This window comes from Tasmannia lanceolata, unplaced genomic scaffold (assembly GCF_043159265.1).
Source record: "Tasmannia lanceolata isolate RefF3 unplaced genomic scaffold, GAP_Taslan_0.1 ptg000044l, whole genome shotgun sequence".
NCBI lineage: Eukaryota > Viridiplantae > Streptophyta > Magnoliopsida > Canellales > Winteraceae > Tasmannia > Tasmannia lanceolata.
The window spans coordinates 19753387-19772696 of record NW_027518721.1 but is presented as its reverse complement, the minus strand read 5'-3'; the positions used below and the strand labels follow the sequence as shown (position 1 = coordinate 19772696).

At 37.4% G+C, this 19310-nt stretch overlaps 1 protein-coding gene across 1 annotated transcript; it reads right to left on the bottom strand.

The window, feature by feature from the left end:
- Positions 1–4100: 4100 nt before the first annotated feature.
- LOC143864039 (secoisolariciresinol dehydrogenase-like) lies at positions 4101–9499 on the bottom strand. Its single transcript, XM_077374853.1, has 2 exons — positions 9448–9499; positions 4101–5018 (listed from the first exon to the last, which is right to left on the bottom strand). The coding sequence occupies exons 1-2, from the start codon at positions 9483–9485 to the stop codon at positions 4235–4237; spliced, it is 822 nt and encodes a 273-aa protein (XP_077230968.1). The 5' UTR covers positions 9486–9499; the 3' UTR covers positions 4101–4234.
- Between the last annotated feature and the right edge of the window lie 9811 nt (positions 9500–19310).

Sequence of the window (19310 nt, the reverse complement as noted above, 5' to 3'; positions counted from 1 at the left end):
GAAAATAAAATTAAAGATATTTGGCTTTCTTGAAAACTTTGCACTATTTTAGGCAAACTTGGAAAGAATTCACACAACCTCCCCTTATTTTTCATTACTTAATATAAATTTTAGGCAAAACATGATTGTATACATAAATAATATATATATATATATATATATATATATATATATATATATATATATATATATATATATATATATATATATATATATATATGCGTGTGTGTGTTAATTATTACTTCCAAAAAGTACATATCTTATTATGGAGTGCAGGGACCTTGACAAATTTTCCTTTTTGAATTATTTTAGTGAAATGATAAAATAAGGCTGTGCCTTATCTCTTTTGCATTTCAGGAAAAAAAAAAAGAGTAGAGAAAGAGAGAGAAGTTAGTAGAGTGCAACTCAGGTCGGGTTGTGGCCAACCCGAACCGAACCCGAGCCTAACCCCATAACCCGAGCCTAACCCCATAAAAAGAGAACACCATCTCTCATAGGACTAGGTTTTTCTACAAGAACCCTTTAAAAAACATAGGTTTTGGATTCTTCTTCTTTCTTCTTTCTTAGCCTTAGCAAAGACTTCAATCTTTAATTGATTAGGGTTCCAAACCCTCATCATTTCTTCTGCCCAAGCAAAGCCCTAAGAGACCACGTGTGAAAAGCCCTTTTTCACTATTTTATTCTCTCCTCTCTCCATCTTGTTTTCTCTCTTCCTTTTTTTCATTCTTTCAATCGAACTACACCACCGACTCTCTCTGTTTTTTAATTAAGAGATGAGTGGGGTGTGGGGCACACAACATGAGGATGGACCCCACAGCAAATAGGAGAGGATATTGATACGGCCCAAATATTTGTATTTTCCCCTTCACTGGCTTGGGACCATGGTTTGAAATTTCAGTTTCGACAAAAATTTCGGAACTAGCCGAAATCCCAAAATTTGGTAAAGACGCACGAAATGTCGATTTTTTTCGCCGCGATTTCGATAATTTCGGCTGAAATTTGAGAAAGGAATAAAAAATTAATATTTTTGTTAAAGTATAAAAGATAAATAACTCCTTTTCTCCAATAGCTTAAGCTTTTGGAGAAGTTGGTAAGTTAAAAAAATTTATTCAAATTTCGCCAAAATTGACGAAATTGACTAAATTTTGGCAGAAATTTTTGAAATCTCGACCGAAATTTGGTTCATTTCACCAATTTCGGTTTCGGAACATTTCCGAAATTTTGGATTTCGGTCGAAATTTAAAAACATGCTTGGGACACAATATTGAAATAAAATTTAAAATAATTTTCTTTACTAACATGGCCAACTTTTTTATTGAATTCATACACGCCCTAAAATAAAATGAAGAAGTAAAGGATACGAACAATATCATTAGATGGATTGGCAATGGGTGAAAGCTCATGGCAACATCAAGAAGCTGAAAAATGCATAGCAAACATTGGATTGACAATGGTGTAACCACCATTAACTACAAGGTCGTGACCACTCACATACTTGGATTCATCACTTCCCAAATAGTCTATAGATCAAAGTCAATAGGTTTTTTTTTTGGTTTTTTTAAAAAAATAATCAGTTTAAAGGAGCTAGGAACAACCCTAGTAGGAAAATATGTAAGCATTAAAAAAATAATCAGTTTAAAGGAGCTAGGAACAACCCTAGAAGAGAAAATATGTAAGCATTAAAGAAGAGAATACATGGCACGATTTTATAGACCATCTACTTGGTGGGCTCTTACCTTGCAAAAAGTCGCATTAATTAGAGAACCGTATTATTGTGCATCAGTTTCGAAAATAAAATTAAAGATATTTGGCTTTCTTGAAAACTTTGCACTATTTTAGGCAAACTTGGAAAGAATTCACACAACCTCCCCTTATTTTTCATTACTTAATATAAATTTTAGGCAAAATATGATTGTATACATAAATAATATATATATATATGCGTGTGTGTGTGTGTTAATTATTACTTCCAAAAAGTACATATCTTATTATGGAGTGCAGGGACCTTGACAAATTTTCCTTTTTGAATTATTTTAGTGAAATAATAAAATAAGGCTCTGCCTTATCTCTTGTGCATTTCAGGAAAAAAAAAGAGTAGAGAAAGAGAGAGAGAAGTTAGTAGAGTGCAACTCAGGTCGGGTTGTGGCCAACCCGAACCGAACCCAAGCCTAACCCTATAACCCGACCCGACCCGACCCGAGCCCAACCCGAACAGAACAAAAAAAAAAAAACTGTGAATCTACTGCTTTTTTCCTAAGAAACTTATGGCATAAGAAAGATAAAAGTTACTATGTAAAAAATGGGAAAAAAAAACTAGTACGTAGCTACAGATCCATAGGTTGTAGAAAAAAAATCCTGAAAATAAAGAAGGGAAATAGGACGAAGAAAAACAGGAAAAGAAAAAAATCAAACCCAACCTGTGTTTAAAAATGCAGATGTGATGCGGAACGCTGCCGAAGAAAATCCTTGTCGACTCAGCACGGACGCGGCCAATAACGCGGTTGACGCGGTCAAGTCAGATGAGTTGTAATTTTTAAATGAATAAAATACAAAAATGAAAACCAAGTAAGGCACACCAAATGAATCGTAAAGATCATCTTACAATGTGGGAGCCCACTAATTTTTTAAATTCAAAAAGACAAGATGAGTTAGTGAAAATATAAAACTAGGGCTGTGCTAATATCATTTTCCTAGATTTAAAATATTAATTTTTTAGATATTAATTGTTTAACTATTAATCGTTGGTACTTTGGCTATGATATTCACACTACCATTCTTTAATAATGAGACACACTCACCTTGTCTTTTATTATTTAAACAGCTGTCAAAAGCTATTACAATTTCTAAGAAGCCTCAACAACCCATTGATTATAGAATAAGACATGTGAGAATATAGAATAACACAATGTGAGTTTGTGTTGAACACAAGCATCCTTCAAAAAATAACGAAAAATAGAGGTTATATCTCTGTCTACATGCATAACTGTAGAGACAGCCAAAACGAGGCACTCTTTTGTGAACAACTGTACATAAAAGAGGTACTCTTTTGTGAACTATGTTACAAGAAAAAAACTAGTGACAACTTCCTAAAGCTGAACGTCGATGGTGCAGCTACCGAAAAAACCTAGTATTGCTAGAAGAGGGGGTATTATTTGAGATAATGACAATAGAGTAAGAATTGCTTTCTCTCATTCCTATGATGTGAATTCTAATATGCTGGTTGAAGCTAATGCTATGAGAGATGGTCTCTACTACTTAGATGCTTTAGGGATTAATAGAATTTGATAGTCTTGTCATTGTCAACATCATCAAAGGTAAAAACAGAACACCATCTCTCATAGGACTAGGTTTTTCTCCAAGAACCCTTTAAGAAACATGGATTTTGGATTCTTCTTCCTTCTTCTTTCTTACGCTTAGCAAAGACTTCAATCTTTAATGCATTAGGGTTCCAAACCCTCTTCATTTCTTTTGCCCAAGCAAAACCCTAAGCGACCACATGAGAAAAGCTCTTTTTCACTATTTTATTCTCTCCTCTCTCCATCTTGTTTTCCCTCTTTTTTTTCCTTCTTTCAATCGAACTACACCACCGACTCTTTCTGTTTTTTAATTAAGAGGTGAGGGGGTGTGGGGCCGACAACATGGGGATGGACCCCACAGTAAATAGGAGAGGATATTGATACGGCCCAAATATTTGTATTTTCCCCTTCACTAGCTTGGGACCATGGTTTCAAATTTCGGTTTCGGCAAAAATTTCGGTCTTAGCCGAAATCCCGAAATTTTAGTAAAGACGGACGAAATGTCGATTTTTTGGTCCAAAATTTCGGTAATTTCGGCTGAAATTTGGGAAAGGAATAAAAAATTAATATTTTTGTTAAAGTATAGAAGATAAATAACGGCATTCTCCAACAGCTTAAGCTTTTGGAGAAGTTGGTAAGTAAACAATTTTTATTCAAGTTTCGCAGAAATTGACGAAATTTCCGAAATTTTTGCCGAACACAACATTTGGTACGTGTCGCCAATTTTGGTTTCGGAGCGTTTCCGAAATTTCGGATTTCGGTCGAAATTTAAAACCATGCTTGCGACACAATATTGAAATAAAATTTAAAATAATTTTCTTTACTAACAAGGCCAATTTTTTATTGAATTCATAGAGGCCCTAAAATAAAATGAACAAGTGGAGGATAGGAACAATATCATTAGATAGATTGGCAATCGGTGAAAGCTCATGGCAACATCAAGAAGCTGAAAAATGCATAGCAAACATTGGATTGACAATGGTGTAACCACCATCAACTACAAGGTTGTGACCACTCACATACTTGGATTCATCACTTCCCAAATAGAGAGCAGCATTAGCAATGTCTTCTGATTTCAGATAGACCCCCTTAAGATTAGCAGGACCCTCCATTGCCTTCTCAAGCTCTTCACCCTTTGCGGTAAAAAATTTCTCAGCCAAAGGGGTTACAAGACCATAAGGAGAAACACAATTTACTCTAACACCAAACTGCCCGAGCTCAACGGCTGCGTTCTTCGTGAGCCCCACCAGCGCATGCTTTGAACTTGTGTAGGCATAAGTACTGAGCCCACCTAAGACAGAAGCAATACTAGCTGTACTAATTATGCTGCCGCGGTGAGCCGGGATCATGACCCGTGCAGCATGCTTGATGCCCAAGAAGGCCCCTGTTAGATTCAAGCTAAGTACTCTTTCAAAATCCGCCTTCTCATTGTTAATAATGCTTTGCTTGTACGCGTCTAAGGTGCCCGCATTGTTGAACATTATGTCGAGCTTCCCATACCTGGTTACAACACTGTCGATAGCATTTCGGACCTGTTCTTCGTCTGAGACATCACAGTGGATGAAGGAATCGGGGGAGGCGAGGTCTTTGCTAACTAATTGGCCCAATTCGTCTTGGACATCAGCTATGAACACTTTGGCACCGTGACGGTGGAACAATTTGGCTGTGGATTTGCCGATCCCGCTTGCTCCGCCGGTGATCAGTGCCACCTTACCTTCTAGTCTATAGATCAAGTCAATAGGTTTTTTTTTGTTTTTTGTTTTTAAATAATCAGTTTAAAGGAGCTAGTAACAAACCTAGTAGGAAAATATGTAAGCATTAAAGAAGAGAATACATGGGATTAACACTTTGTAAAAAGACAATAAGTGATTCTGCTAAAATAAAATTATCATCTGAAGTGTTTTACTCATGTCTCATTTTAGTAGAGCATCTATAGCCTATAGGAGGTTCTGGAATTCATCAAACAGGGCAACTTTTGTGAGTTTTTCTAGGAAGGATTAAGAAAGAGCAATGCTAATATCATTTCTCCAATCCATTGATGTTGTGAAGGGCGCATTGGTGGTGGCTTGATAGAAGAATATTATCTTTCCCAAATATAATATGTAAAATAAAAGAAAATATGAGATACATTACAAATTGTATGGGGAAACGATGACATTAGGTTTTCGAAAAGATGATAAAATAGTAATTTTCAAACATAATTTGTCTATAGCAAAAAAATTATTTACATAGCGTCTACTGTTAGACCTATCGAGAATGTATTCTACAAAGATGAATTTAAAGAGGATTGGCAATGGGGTTTTACCAATGTTTGATTTTTCTTTCGGAAAATGATCCAGAAATTCCGCTTTATTTCTGAAAATATGAGTGGCTTGTACGTTCAATTCTTTTTACTAATGGAGGGCTATGATCATCCTATGGAAAATAATTCTGGGACCCAACCTATTTATGTTCTGGCCCATCACATGGACGGTTTGGATCATCCTATAGTGTGGTCCATACAGTACATTTTGAAAAATACGGGACTACAAGGGCTTACACCGTATAAAACTTCTACTTTCTACTTACTATTCCAAAATATCAAAACAAAACAATGCATTTGGATGGTCAGAATCAGGCACTGGATTCGAGATTGGATTCCGATACACCCGATTTCAGCGTTCCCAGCTGCTCTCAAACAGGGAATAAGTATAGGGAAATGTTACCAGCACAACCATATTTTGACTGTCTGTTCTTTAAATATTAGGTCGTGAGAGCTTTTTTGGGAAATGTAATAAGCTTTTGACAGCTGGAAAAAATGGAAATGTCAGAAAAAAGTAAAAAGAAAGAGGAGGACGAAGGGGAAATTGGGGTCGAGTTGAGAAAAGTTGAGGTCAAGGCGAGAACTTTTCCCAGCTGATCCCCAACTTTTCCTGTCACGATCTGAAGTTTCCCAACGTGAACCAAACTTTTCCCGACATGACTTGAAGTTTTCCTACTTTTACTTGACCCCAACTTTACTAAGTCGACATGAGCTTTTGCCGACACGACACAATTTTTTCTCGATATGACCCGAACTTTTCGGCTTAACCCCAACATTTCTCAACACGACCCGAAGTTTTCCCGACACGACCACAACTTTTCCTATTTGACACCAACATTTCCTTTTATTTTCTCCCCTTTTTTTTGTTCATTTTTCTAGTGTCGTCCCTTTTCCGGCATCATCTATTTTTTCCAGCATCGATTCTTATTTTTCCATATTCTTCCTCATATTCTCTTCTTCTTCATATTGTTCTTCCTCTTTTTCCCCCTCTTTACCTTCCTTTTATTTTTCTTCCACTTCTTCTTCTTCCTCTCCCTCTCCCTCTTTCTCTTCCTTCTGTTCTGAGTTGCAGCAATGATCGATGAAAAAAGATAGCAAATAAGAGAAGAAGAGGAAGGAGATGAAGAAGGAACCCTGTTAGAGAATATCAAGTATACGATCTGATTTTCTTTAACTTCTCCAAATGCTTAAGCTTTTGGAGTAATTGGAAGTTTCACAAACCCTTATTTGGAGAAGATGAAGAATAAAAATGGCATTATTCTCGTACATATAGACTTGATGGCAAAAGGGTCCTTTTTCTTGTACGGTGCCTGTTACGTGCAAAATAGAAACTCTTCGTTTTTCTCTTCTTCTTTTTTTTATTATGTGTGGATAGCTAACGGCACATGATGTGTATGTGACGTGGGTTAGTGGAATAAGGTAGGATAAGTCTGTAGTTATCCTGTTATAGGATGTAGTTATCATGTAGGTGATGTGGTTGAGTGGGAGTAGATCTTTCTCCTATTTTCTTGTATTGAACGTGGGTTCACTTATTTCAAATTGAATGGAAGCAATCTGCCAGGGTATCGTTTTGAAACCCAACAAACACTTTGTGTTAACAGAGGCCAAGGTTTTCTCAATCAAACCTACATCTATTGTTATTCTTCGTAGTCGTTTTCTAACACCATAGGTACAACTAAGAACAAGAGAAACTCTCCCCAGTACGTACCATTGTGATATCAGAGCTCAGGCAGGGACCAACATGTGGAGCGATTAGAGCAAACTATGGAGTCGCTTTCAAAAGGCCACCAAGACATGATGAATCGAATGGCACAGATGTTCGAAAAATTGAACACACGTGTGGATCAAATCTCTAATTAATCTGCCAGGGAGACGGGGGAGACTTCTCATGCTCCTATGCGAATCAATGAAGATCAGGTTAATGGCAATGGTGGCCCTCTTCATCCTGTTCCACCAACTCATACACACCCAAATTTGTGAGGTTGGACTTTCCGTGTTTCAACGGTGGTGAAGATCCAACGAGTTGGTTATGTAGGGCAGAACAGTTTTTCCAATTTCATGAGACCCCAGTGACAGAAAAAGTATCGTTGGCTTCCTTTCACCTTGAGGGTGACGCCCAACTATGGAACCAATTGCTGAAGCAAGAAATGAAGCTAGTTACTTGGGAAGAGTTCAAGGATGGGCTCCATTCTCGATATGGTCCAAGCCAATTCTTATATTTCTTTGGAGAACTCACCAAATTGGAGCAAACTGAATCGGTGCGAGCTTACCAAACCCAGTTAGAGAAGTTACTTGCGAAGGTCAGACATCTTCCCCAAGATCATCAGGTCAGTTGTTTTGTTAGTGGGTTACGAGATTCTCGTAGAATTGACGTTCGTGCCAATAGACCCACGACCTTATCTGGTGCTATCGGACTGATCCGCCAGTACGAGGCCCATGATTTAACACAGCGTGCCATTCCAACGTCAGACACGACGTACCCGATCACAACCAACAGTGGTCCTATGCTTCCAATCCGACGGATGTAACCCACTGAGCTGCAAGAGAGACAGAATCAAGGACCATGCTATAACTATAACGAGAAGTTTGTCCCGGACATCGATGTAAGAAGTTGTTCCTAATAGAGGCATGCTACGAAGAAGAAGAAGAAGAAGATGGCCTTGAGGAAAAGGCCGATTTCTAAGGGAGAGGAGATGTTACGTGCAAAATTGAAACTCTTTTTTATTTTTCTTTTTTTCTTTTATTATGTGTAGATAGCTAATGGCAAATGATGTGTATGTGACGTGCGTTAGTGGAATAAGGTAGGATAAGTCTGTAGTTATCTTGTTATAGGATGTAGTTATCATGTAGGTGATGTGGGTGAGTGGTAGTAAATCTTTCTCCTATTTTCTTGTATTGAACGTGGCTTCACTTATTTTAAATGGAATGGAAGCAATCTGCCAGGGTATCGTTTTGAAACCCAACAAACACTTTGTGTTAACAGAGGCCAAGGTTTCCTCAATCAAACCTACATCTACTGTTATTCTTCGTAGTTGTTTTCTAACACCATAGGTACAACTAAGAACAAGAGAAACTCTCCCCAGTACGTACCAGTGCCATCCGTTAGTGAGAAGAATTTGAAAGTACAAGCCACCCATAGTTTCACAAAAAGCTTTCTTTCGATGGAGTAACCTTCACAAACTACTAATGGCACATAGCTAGTATAAAAAATGAAATTCTAGCAAACTCTTAAAAGGAAAGAGTTGATGAGATGGAGAAGTTGATAGCCTAGAAAGCTTTAAAAAGGAAAGAGTTGATGTGTTGGGTGGTCCTACTTCGAGGTAATTACCGTAATACCCCTGGACAGGTGTCGGCCTGTTATAGTTTGCTATTTTTATACCCCATCACAACCTATTTATGTTCTGGCCCATCACATGGACGGTTTGGATCATCCTATAGTGTGGTCCATACAGTACATTTTGAAAAATACGGGACTACAAGTGCTTACACCGTATAAAATTTGTACTTTCTACTTACTATTCCAAAATATCAAAACAAAACAATGCATTTGGATGGTCAGAATCAGGCACTGGATTCGAGATTGGATTCCGATACACCCGATTTCAGCGTTCCCAGCTGCTCTCAAACAGGGAATAAGTATAGGGAAATGTTACCAGCACAACCATATTTTGACTGTCTGTTCTTTAAATACTAGCTCGTGAGAGCTTTTTTGGGAAATGTAATAAGCTTTTGACAGCTCTTTAAATACTAAAAGACAAGATTGTTTGTGAAAATATCAAAATATGGTTGTGCTGATATCATTTCCCTAAGTATAACTTTCAAAAAATTTGGCAAAGAGGGGAAGATTACCTTCTAGCAATGGTAGGGAGAAGAGAGGTGCTTCCCATGGTTGAGGCCGTGTCACAACTGATGTATTTTGTGTTCAAAAGATTGCCTTTTATAGAAGAAGAAAACCTACTCGTGAATTGGTTACACGCACTACCATATGATTACTTTCGTGAGCGTGATCGACATTATTCAATTAAAAATAATGTATTATTATGTACTAAATGTCAAGCCAAATTATCCACGTGAATCTTCTTCATTTTCTGAAAATGGATTTCCTTGCTTGTGAAAATATCATTTTCCAAGTAATGTCGAGGAAAATTTTGTACTGTATTGATGGCCCCACATTATACATTATAAATTTTCCAATCGGTGGCCCCCCCTACCTTGAAAATTCACAGTGATTGGATAATTATATTGTTGTGGGCCAGTGCTTTGAGAAGGCACGATTTTATAGACCATCTAGTTGGTGGGCTCTTATCTTGCAAAAAGTCGCATTATTTATAGTGCATCAGTCCCTTGAAGTGTTATTATTTTATTTTCGAAAATAAAATTAAATATTTCACACAACCACCCCTTATTTAATATAAATTTTAGGCAAAACATGATTGTACACATAAATAAAATAAAAAATAAAAATAAAAAATTATATATATATATATATATATATATATATATATATATATATATATAGAGAGAGAGAGAGAGAGAGAGAGAGAGAGTAGTTGGCTAACCGTGCGATGCACGGGTTAGAAGTTAATAGATTGGAAAGAAACCCATAGAAACTGAAAGTTGATCGAGAAGTTAGTAGGGTGCAACTCAGGTCTGGTTGAGGCCAACACGAACCGAACCCGAGCCTAACCCTATAACCCGACCCAACCCGACCCAAGCCCAACCCGAATAGAAAAAAAAAAAAAACTGTGAATGCTGCCTTTTTCCCAAGAAACATATGGCATAAGAAAGATAAAAGTTACTATGCCAAAAACGGAAAAAAAAAAAAGGGATATTGGACGAAGAAAAATAGGAAAAGAAAAAAATCAAACCCAACCTGTGTTTAAAAACGCGGATGTGATGCGGAATGCTGCCGAATAAAATCCTTGTCGACTCAGCACAGACGCGGCCAATAACGCGGTTGACGCGGTCAAGTTAGATGAGTCGTAATTTTTAAATGAATAAAATACAAAAATGGAAACCAAGTAGGGCACACCAAATGAATGGTAAAGATCATCTTACCAAGTGGGAGCTCACTAATTTTTTAAATTAAAAAAGACAAGATGATTTAGTGAAAATATAAAACTAGGGTTGTGCTAATATCATTTTCCTAGATTTAAAATATTAATTTTTTAGATATTAATTGTTTAACTATTAATTGTTGGTACTTTGGCTATGATATTCACAGTACCATTCTTTAATAATGAGGAAGACTCACCTTGTCTTTTATTATTTAAATAGCTGTCAAAAGCTATTACAATTTCCAAGAAACCTCAACAGCTCATTGATTATAGAATAAGACAATGGGAGTTTGTGTTGAACACAAGCATCCTTCAAAAAATAACGAAAATAGAGGTTATATCTCTGTCTACATGCATAACTGTAGAGACAGCCAAAACGAGGCACTCTTTTGTGAACAAATGTACATAAAAGAGGTGCTCTTTTGTGAACTATATTACTGGAAAAAAACTAGTGACAACTTCCAAAAGCTGAACGTCGATGGTGCAGCTAGCGACAAATCCTGGTATTGCTAGAAGATGGGGGTATTATTTGAGATAATAACAATAAAGTAAGATTTGCTTTCTCTCATTCCTATGATGTGAATGCTAATATGCCATTCGTTAGTGAGAAGAATTTGAAAGTACAAGCCACCCAAAGTTTCACAAAAAGCTTTCTTTCGATGGAGTAACCATCACAAACTACTAATGGCACATAGCTAGTATAAAAAATGAAATTCTAGCAAACTCTTAAAGGAAAGAGTTGATGAGATGGAGAAGTTGATAGCCTAGAAAGCTTTAAAAAGGAAAGAGTTGATGTGTTGGGTGGTCCTAATAAGGAAATTATATATGTTGATCAAGGCAACAACACGCATCGCAAAAATCAAGAAAAAGACTAACAAGTTGTTTTTTGATTGTATAATACTTATTCTTTTATATCTTAAACAGGATATCTAAATGAGAAAAATCCTTGAAATTAACTATCTTGATTTTTCTTACCCTGTCTAAAAGTAATGTTCACGCATCTCATATTTTTCATAGAATCATTCAACTGACATAGTAGGTGGATGAGACAAACTAGTTTGAGCAGAAGTGCCTAATATAAAGGGCTGGCAAAAGCAGCCCTTATTTTCAACTAGATTTATGGTCACAGAAAAGTACCGTATGGATCGACCACACTATATGATGATCCAAACCGTCCATGTGATGGGCCATAACGTAAATAGGTTGTGCTCTAAAAACCATTTCCATAGGATGATCCTATCCCTCCGATCTACAGAGGAATTGCATATTATGGAAACAAATATAGATCGGAGGGCTACGATCATCCTATGGAAATTGTTTTTGGGACTCCCCAACCTATTTATGTTCTGGTCCATCACTTGGACGGTTTGGATCATCTTATAGTGTGGTACATACAGTACTTTTTTTAAAATACGGTAATATAAGGGAGCTAGTAACAACCCTAGTAGGAAAATATGTAAGCATTAAAGAAGAGAATACATGCGATTAACACTTTGTAAAAAGACAATAAGTGATTCTGCTAAAATAAAATTATCATCTGAAGTGTTTTACTCCTGTCTCATTTTACTAGAGCATCTATAGCCTATAGGAGGTTCTGCAATTCATCAAACAGGGCAACTTTTGTGAGTTTTTCTAGGCAGGATTAAGAAAGAGCAATGCTAATATCATTTCTCCAATCCATTGATGTTGTGAAGGGCGCATTGGTGGTGGCTTGATAGAAGAATATTATCTTTCCTGAATAAAATATGTAAAATAAAAGAAAATATGAGATACATTACAAATTGTATGGGGAAACGATGACATTAGGTTTTCGAAAAGATGATAAAATAGAAATTTTCAAACATAATTTGTCTATAGCAAAAAAATTATTTACATAGCGTCTACTGTTAGACCTATCGAGAATGTATTCTACAAAGGTGAATTTAAAGATGATTGGCAATGGGGTTTTACCAATGTTTGATTTTTCTTTCGGAAAATGATCCAGAAATTCCGCTTTATTTCTGAAAATATGAGTGGCTTGTACTTTCAATTCTTCTTACTAACGGATGGTGCAGTACATAAAAAGACAAGTTTCCCCTTAAGTCTATATATATGCATGAGAATAGAGTCATCTTTTCATCTTCTCCGAACAAGGGTTCTTTCTTCATCTTGTTTTTCTTCTCTTTATTTGGTTTTTTTTCATCACCATTGCCAATGACCATTATGACCATTTCTGCAACTCGAAAGAGGACGAAGAGGGAAAATAGGAAGAGGAGGATGAAGAAGAAGAAGAAAAGGAAGAAGAGGAAGAATTGACGCCGAATAAATGGAAATGTTGAAAAAAGTAAAAAGAAAGAGGAGGACAAAGGGGAAGTTGGGGTCAAGTTGAGAAAAGTTGAGGTCAAGGCGAGAACTTTTCCTAGCTGATCCCCAACTTTTCCTGTCACGATCTGAAGTTTCCCAACATGAACCAAAGTTTTCCCAACATGACGTGAAGTTTTCCTACTTTTACTTGACCCCAACTTTACTAAGTCGACATGAACTTTTACCAACACGACACAAATTTTTCTCGATATGACCCGAACTTTTCGACTTAACCCCAACATTTCTCGACACGACCCGAAGTTTTCCCGACACGACGACAACTTTTCCTATTTGACACCAACATTTTGTTTTTTTTCTCCTCTTTTTTTCTTTCATTTTTCTAGTGTCGTCCCTTTTCCGGCATCTTCTATTTTTTCCGGCATCGATTCTTCTTTTTCCATATTCTTCCTCATATTTTCTTCCTCTTCATGTTGTTCTTCCTCTTTTTCCTCCTCTTTACCTTCCTTTTCTTTTTCTTCTACTTCTTCTTCTTCCTCTCCCTCTTTCTCTTCCTTCTGTTCTGAGTTGCAGCAATGATCGATGAAAAAAGATAGCAAATAAGAGAAGAAGAGGAAGAAGATGAAGAAGGAACCCTGTTAGAGAGTATCAGGTATACGATCTGTTTTCTTTAACTTCTCCAAATGCTTAAGCTTTTGGAGTAATTGGTAGTTTCACAAACCCTTATTTGGAGAAGATGAAGAATAAAAATGGCATTATTCTCGTACATATAGACTTGATGGTAAAAGGGTCATTTTTCCTGTACGGTGCCTGTTACGTGCAAAATAGAAACTCTTCTTTTTTCTCTTTTTTTTCTTTTATTATGTGTAGATAGCTAACAGCACATGATGTGTATGTGACGTGGGTTAGTGGAATAAGGTAGGATAAGTCTGCAGTTATCCTGTTATAGGATGTAGTTATCATGTAGGTGATGTGGGTGAGTGGGAGTAGATCTTTCTCCTATTTTCTTGTATTGAACGTGGGTTCACTTATTTTTAATTGAATGGAAGCAATCTGCCAGGGTAGCGTTTTGAAACCCAACAAACACTTTGTGTTAACAGAGGCCAAGGTTTCCTCAATCAAACCTACATCTATTGTTATTCTTCGTAGTCGTTTTCTAACACCATAGGTACAACTAAGAACAAGAGAAATTCTCCCCAGTACGTACCATTGTGATATCATAGCTCAGGCATGGACCAACGTGTGGAGGGATTAGAGCAAGCTATGAAGTCGCTTTCAAAAGGCCAGCAAGACATGATGAATCGAATGGTACAGATGTTCAAAAAATTTAACACACGTGTGGATCAAATCTCTAATGAATCTACCAGGGAGACGGGGGAGACTTCTCACACTCCTATTTGAATTAATGAAGATCAGGTTAATGGCAATGGTGGCTCTCATCATGCTGGTTCCACCAACTCATACACACCCAAATTTATGCTGTTGGACTTTCCGCGTTTCAACGGTGGTGAAGATCCAACGAGTTGGTTATGTAGGGCAGAACGGTTTTTCCAATTTCATGAGATCCAACTATGGTACCAATTGCTGAAGCAAGAAATTAAGGTAGTTACTTGGGAAGAGTTCAAGGATGGGCTCCATTCTCGATAAGGTCCAAGTCAATTCTTATATTTCTTTGGAGAACTCACCAAATTGGAGCAAACTGAATCGGTGCGAGCTTACCAAACCCAGTTCGAGAAGTTACTTGTGAAGGTCGGACATCTTCCCCAAGATCGTCAGGTCAGTTGTTTTGTTAGTGGGTTACGAGATTCTCGTAGAGTTGACGTTCATGCCAATAGACCCACGACCTTATCTGGTGCTATCGGACTGGCCATCCAGTACGAGGCCCGTGATTTATCACAGCGTGCCATTCCAACGTCAGACACGGCGAACCCGATCACAACCAACATTGGTCTTACGCTTCCAATCCGATGGATGTAACCCACTGAGCTGCAAGAGAGACGGAATCAAGGACCATGCTATAACTGTAACGAGAAGTTTGTCCCGGGACATCGATGTAAGAAGTTGTTCCTAATAGAGGCATGCTACGAAGAAGAAGAAGAAGATGGGCTTGAGGACAAGGCTGATTTCTAAGGGGGAGGAGATGTTACGTGCAAAATAGAAACTCTTCTTTTTTTTTCCTTTTTTCTTTTATTATGTGTAGATAGCTAATGGCAAATGATGTGTATGTGACGTGGGTTAGTGGAATAAGATAGGATAAGTCTGTAGTTATCATGTTATAGGATGTAGTTATCATGTAGGTGATGTGGGTGAGTGGCAGTAGATCTTTCTCCTATTTTCTTGTATTGAACGTGGGTTCACTTATTTTAAATGGAATGGAAGCAATCTGCCAGGGTATCATTTTGAAACCCAACAAACACTTTGTGTTAACAGAGGCCAAGGTTTCCTCAATCAAACCCACATCTACTGTTATATAATCTTCGTAGTTGTTTTCTAACACCATAGGTACAACTAAGAACAAGAGAAACTCTCCCCAGTAGGTACCAGTGCCATCCCGTTAGTGAGAAGAATTTGAAAGTACAAGCCACCCATAGTTTCACAAAAAGGTTTCTTTCGATGGAGTAACCTTCACAAACTACTAATGGCACATAGCTGGTATAAAAAATGAAATTCTAGCAAACTCTTAAAAGGAAAGAGTTGATGAGATGGAGAAGTTGATAGCCTAGAGAGCTTTAAAAAGGAAAGAGTTGATGTGTTGGGTGGTCCTAATAAGGAAATTATATATGTTGATCAGGGCAACAACACGCATCGCAAAAATCAAGAAAAAGACTAACAAGTTGTTTTTTGATTGTATAATACTTATTCTTTTATGTCTTAAACAGGATATCTAAATGAGAAAAATCCTTGAAATTAACTATCTTGATTTTTCTTACCCCGTCTAAAAGTAATGTTCACGCATCTCATATTTTTCATAGAATCATTCAACTGACATAGTAGGTGGATGAGAACAACTAGTTTGAGCAGAAGTGCCTAATATAAAGGGCTGACAAAACCAGCCCTTATTTTCAACTAGATTTATGGTCCCTTACTTTTCAGAAAAGTACCGTATGGACCACACTATATGATGATCCAAACCGTCCATGTGATGGGCCACAACGTAAATAGGTTGTGCTCAAAAAACCATTTCCATAGGATGATCCTATCTCTCCAATCTATAGAGGAATTGCATATTATGGAAACAAATATAGATCGGAGGGCTATGATCATCCTATGGAAATTATTTTTGGGACCCCCCAACCTATTTATGTTCTGGTCCATCACTTAGACGGTTTGGATCATCTTATAGTGTGGTACATACAGTACTTTTTTTAAAATACGGTAATATAAGGGAGCTAGTAACAACCCTAGTAGGAAAATATGTAAGCATTAAAGAAGAGAATACATGGGATTAACACTTTGTAAAAAGACAATAAGTGATTCTGCTAAAATAAAATTATCATCTGAAGTGTTTTACTCCTGTCTCATTTTACTAGAGCATCTATAGCCTATAGGAGGTTCTGCAATTCATCAAATAGGGCAACTTTTGTGAGTTTTTCTAGGCAGGATTAAGAAAGAGCAATGCTAATATCATTTCTCCAATCCATTGATGTTGTGAAGGGCGCATTGGTGGTGGCTTGATAGAAGAATATTATCTTTCCTGAATAAAATATGTAAAATAAAAGAAAATATGAGATACATTACAAATTGTATGGGGAAACGATGACATTAGGTTTTCGAAAAGATGATAAAATAGAAATTTTCAAACATAATTTGTCTATAGCAAAAAAATTATTTACATAGCGTCTACTGTTAGACCTATCGAGAATGTATTCTACAAAGGTGAATTTAAAGATGATTGGCAATGGGGTTTTACCAACGTTTGATTTTTCTTTCGGAAAATGATCCAGAAATTCCGCTTTATTTCTGAAAATATGAGTGGCTTGTACTTTCAATTCTTCTTACTAACGGATGGTGCAGTACATAAAAAGACAAGTTTCCCCTTAAGTCTATATATATGCATGAGAATAGAGTCATTTTTTCATCTTCTCCGAACAAGGGTTCTTTCTTCATCTTGTTTTTCTTCTCTTTATTTGGTTTTTTTTCATCACCATTGCCAATGACCATTATGACTATTTCTGCAACTCGAAAGAGGACGAAGAGGGAAAATAGGAAGAGGAGGATGAAGAAGAAAAAGAAAAGGAAGAAGAGGAGGAATTGACGCCGAATAAATGGAAATGTTGAAAAAAGTAAAAAGAAAGAGGAGGACAAAGGGGAAGTTGGGGTCAAGTTGAGAAAAGTTGAGGTCAAGGCGAGAACTTTTCCTAGCTGATCCCCAACTTTTCCTGTCACGATCTGAAGTTTCCCAACATGAACCAAAGTTTTCCCGACATGACGTGAAGTTTTCCTACTTTTACTTGACCCCAACTTTACTAAGTCGACATGAACTTTTACCAACACGACACAAATTTTTCTCGATATGACCCGAACTTTTCGACTTAACCCCAACATTTCTCGACACGACCCGAAGTTTTCCCGACACGACGACAACTTTTCCTATTTGACACCAACATTTTGTTTTTTTTCTCCTCTTTTTTTCTTTCATTTTTCTAGTGTCGTCCCTTTTCCGGCATCTTCTATTTTTTCCGGCATCGATTCTTCTTTTTCCATATTCTTCCTCATATTTTCTTCCTCTTCATGTTGTTCTTCCTCTTTTTCCTCCTCTTTACCTTCCTTTTCTTTTTCTTCTACTTCTTCTTCTTCCTCTCCCTCTTTCTCTTCCTTCTGTTCTGAGTTGCAGCAATGATCGATGAAAAAAGATAGCAAATAAGAGAAGAAGAGGAAGAAGATGAAGAAGGAACCCTGTTAGAGAGTATCAGGTATACGATCTGATTTTCTTTAACTTCTCCAAATGCTTAAGCTTTTGGAGTAATTGGTAGTTTCACAAACCCTTATTTGGAGAAGATGAAGAATAAAAATGGCATTATTCTCGTACATATAGACTTGATGGTAAAAGGGTCCTTTTTCCTGTACGGTGCCTGTTACGTGCAAAATAGAAACTCTTCTTTTTTCTCTTTTTTTTCTTTTATTATGTGTACATAGCTAACAGCACATGATGTGTATGTGACGTGGGTTAGTGGAATAAGGTAGGATAAGTCTGCAGTTATCCTGTTATAGGATGTAGTTATCATGTAGGTGATGTGGGTGAGTGGGAGTAGATATTTCTCCTATTTTCTTGTATTGAACGTGGGTTCACTTATTTTTAATTGAATGGAAGCAATCTGCCAGGGTAGCGTTTTGAAACCCAACAAACACTTTGTGTTAATAGAGGCCAAGGTTTCCTCAATCAAACCTACATCTATTGTTATTCTTCGTAGTCGTTTTCTAACACCATAGGTACAACTAAGAACAAGAGAAATTCTCCCCAGTACGTAGCATTGTAATATCATAGCTCAGGCATGGACCAACGTGTGGAGGGATTAGAGCAAGCTATGAAGTCGCTTTCAAAAGGCCAGCAAGACATGATGAATCGAATGGTACAGATGTTCAAAAAATTTAACACACGTGTGGATCAAATCTCTAATGAATCTACCAGGGAGACGGGGGAGACTTCTCACACTCCTATTCGAATTAATGAAGATCAGGTTAATGGCAATGGTGGCTCTCATCATGCTGGTTCCACCAACTCATACACACCCAAATTTATGCTGTTGGACTTTCCGCGTTTCAACGGTGGTGAAGATCCAACGAGTTGGTTATGTAGGGCAGAACGGTTTTTCCAATTTCATGAGATCCAACTATGGTACCAATTGCTGAAGCAAGAAATTAAGGTAGTTACTTGGGAAGAGTTCAAGGATGGGCTCCATTCTCGATAAGGTCCAAGTCAATTCTTATATTTCTTTGGAGAACTCACCAAATTGGAGCAAACTGAATCGGTGCGAGCTTACCAAACCCAGTTCGAGAAGTTACTTGTGAAGGTCGGACATCTTCCCCAAGATCGTCAGGTCAGTTGTTTTGTTAGTGGGTTACGAGATTCTCGTAGAGTTGACGTTCATGCCAATAGACCCACGACCTTATCTGGTGCTATCGGACTGGCCATCCAGTACGAGGCCCGTGATTTATCACAGCGTGCCATTCCAACGTCAGACACGGCGAACCCGATCACAACCAACATTGGTCTTACGCTTCCAATCCGATGGATGTAACCCACTGAGCTGCAAGAGAGACGGAATCAAGGACCATGCTATAACTGTAACGAGAAGTTTGTCCCGGGACATCGATGTAAGAAGTTGTTCCTAATAGAGGCATGCTACGAAGAAG

Coding starts and splice junctions, on each gene's coding strand:
- LOC143864039 (XM_077374853.1), bottom strand. CDS start 9,485: ATGGGAAGCACCTCTCTTCTCCCTACCATTGCTAGAAG. Junction 5,019..9,447: donor CTCCCTACCATTGCTAGAAG/GTAATCTTCCCC, acceptor CTTGATCTATAG/ACTAGAAGGTAAGGTGGCAC.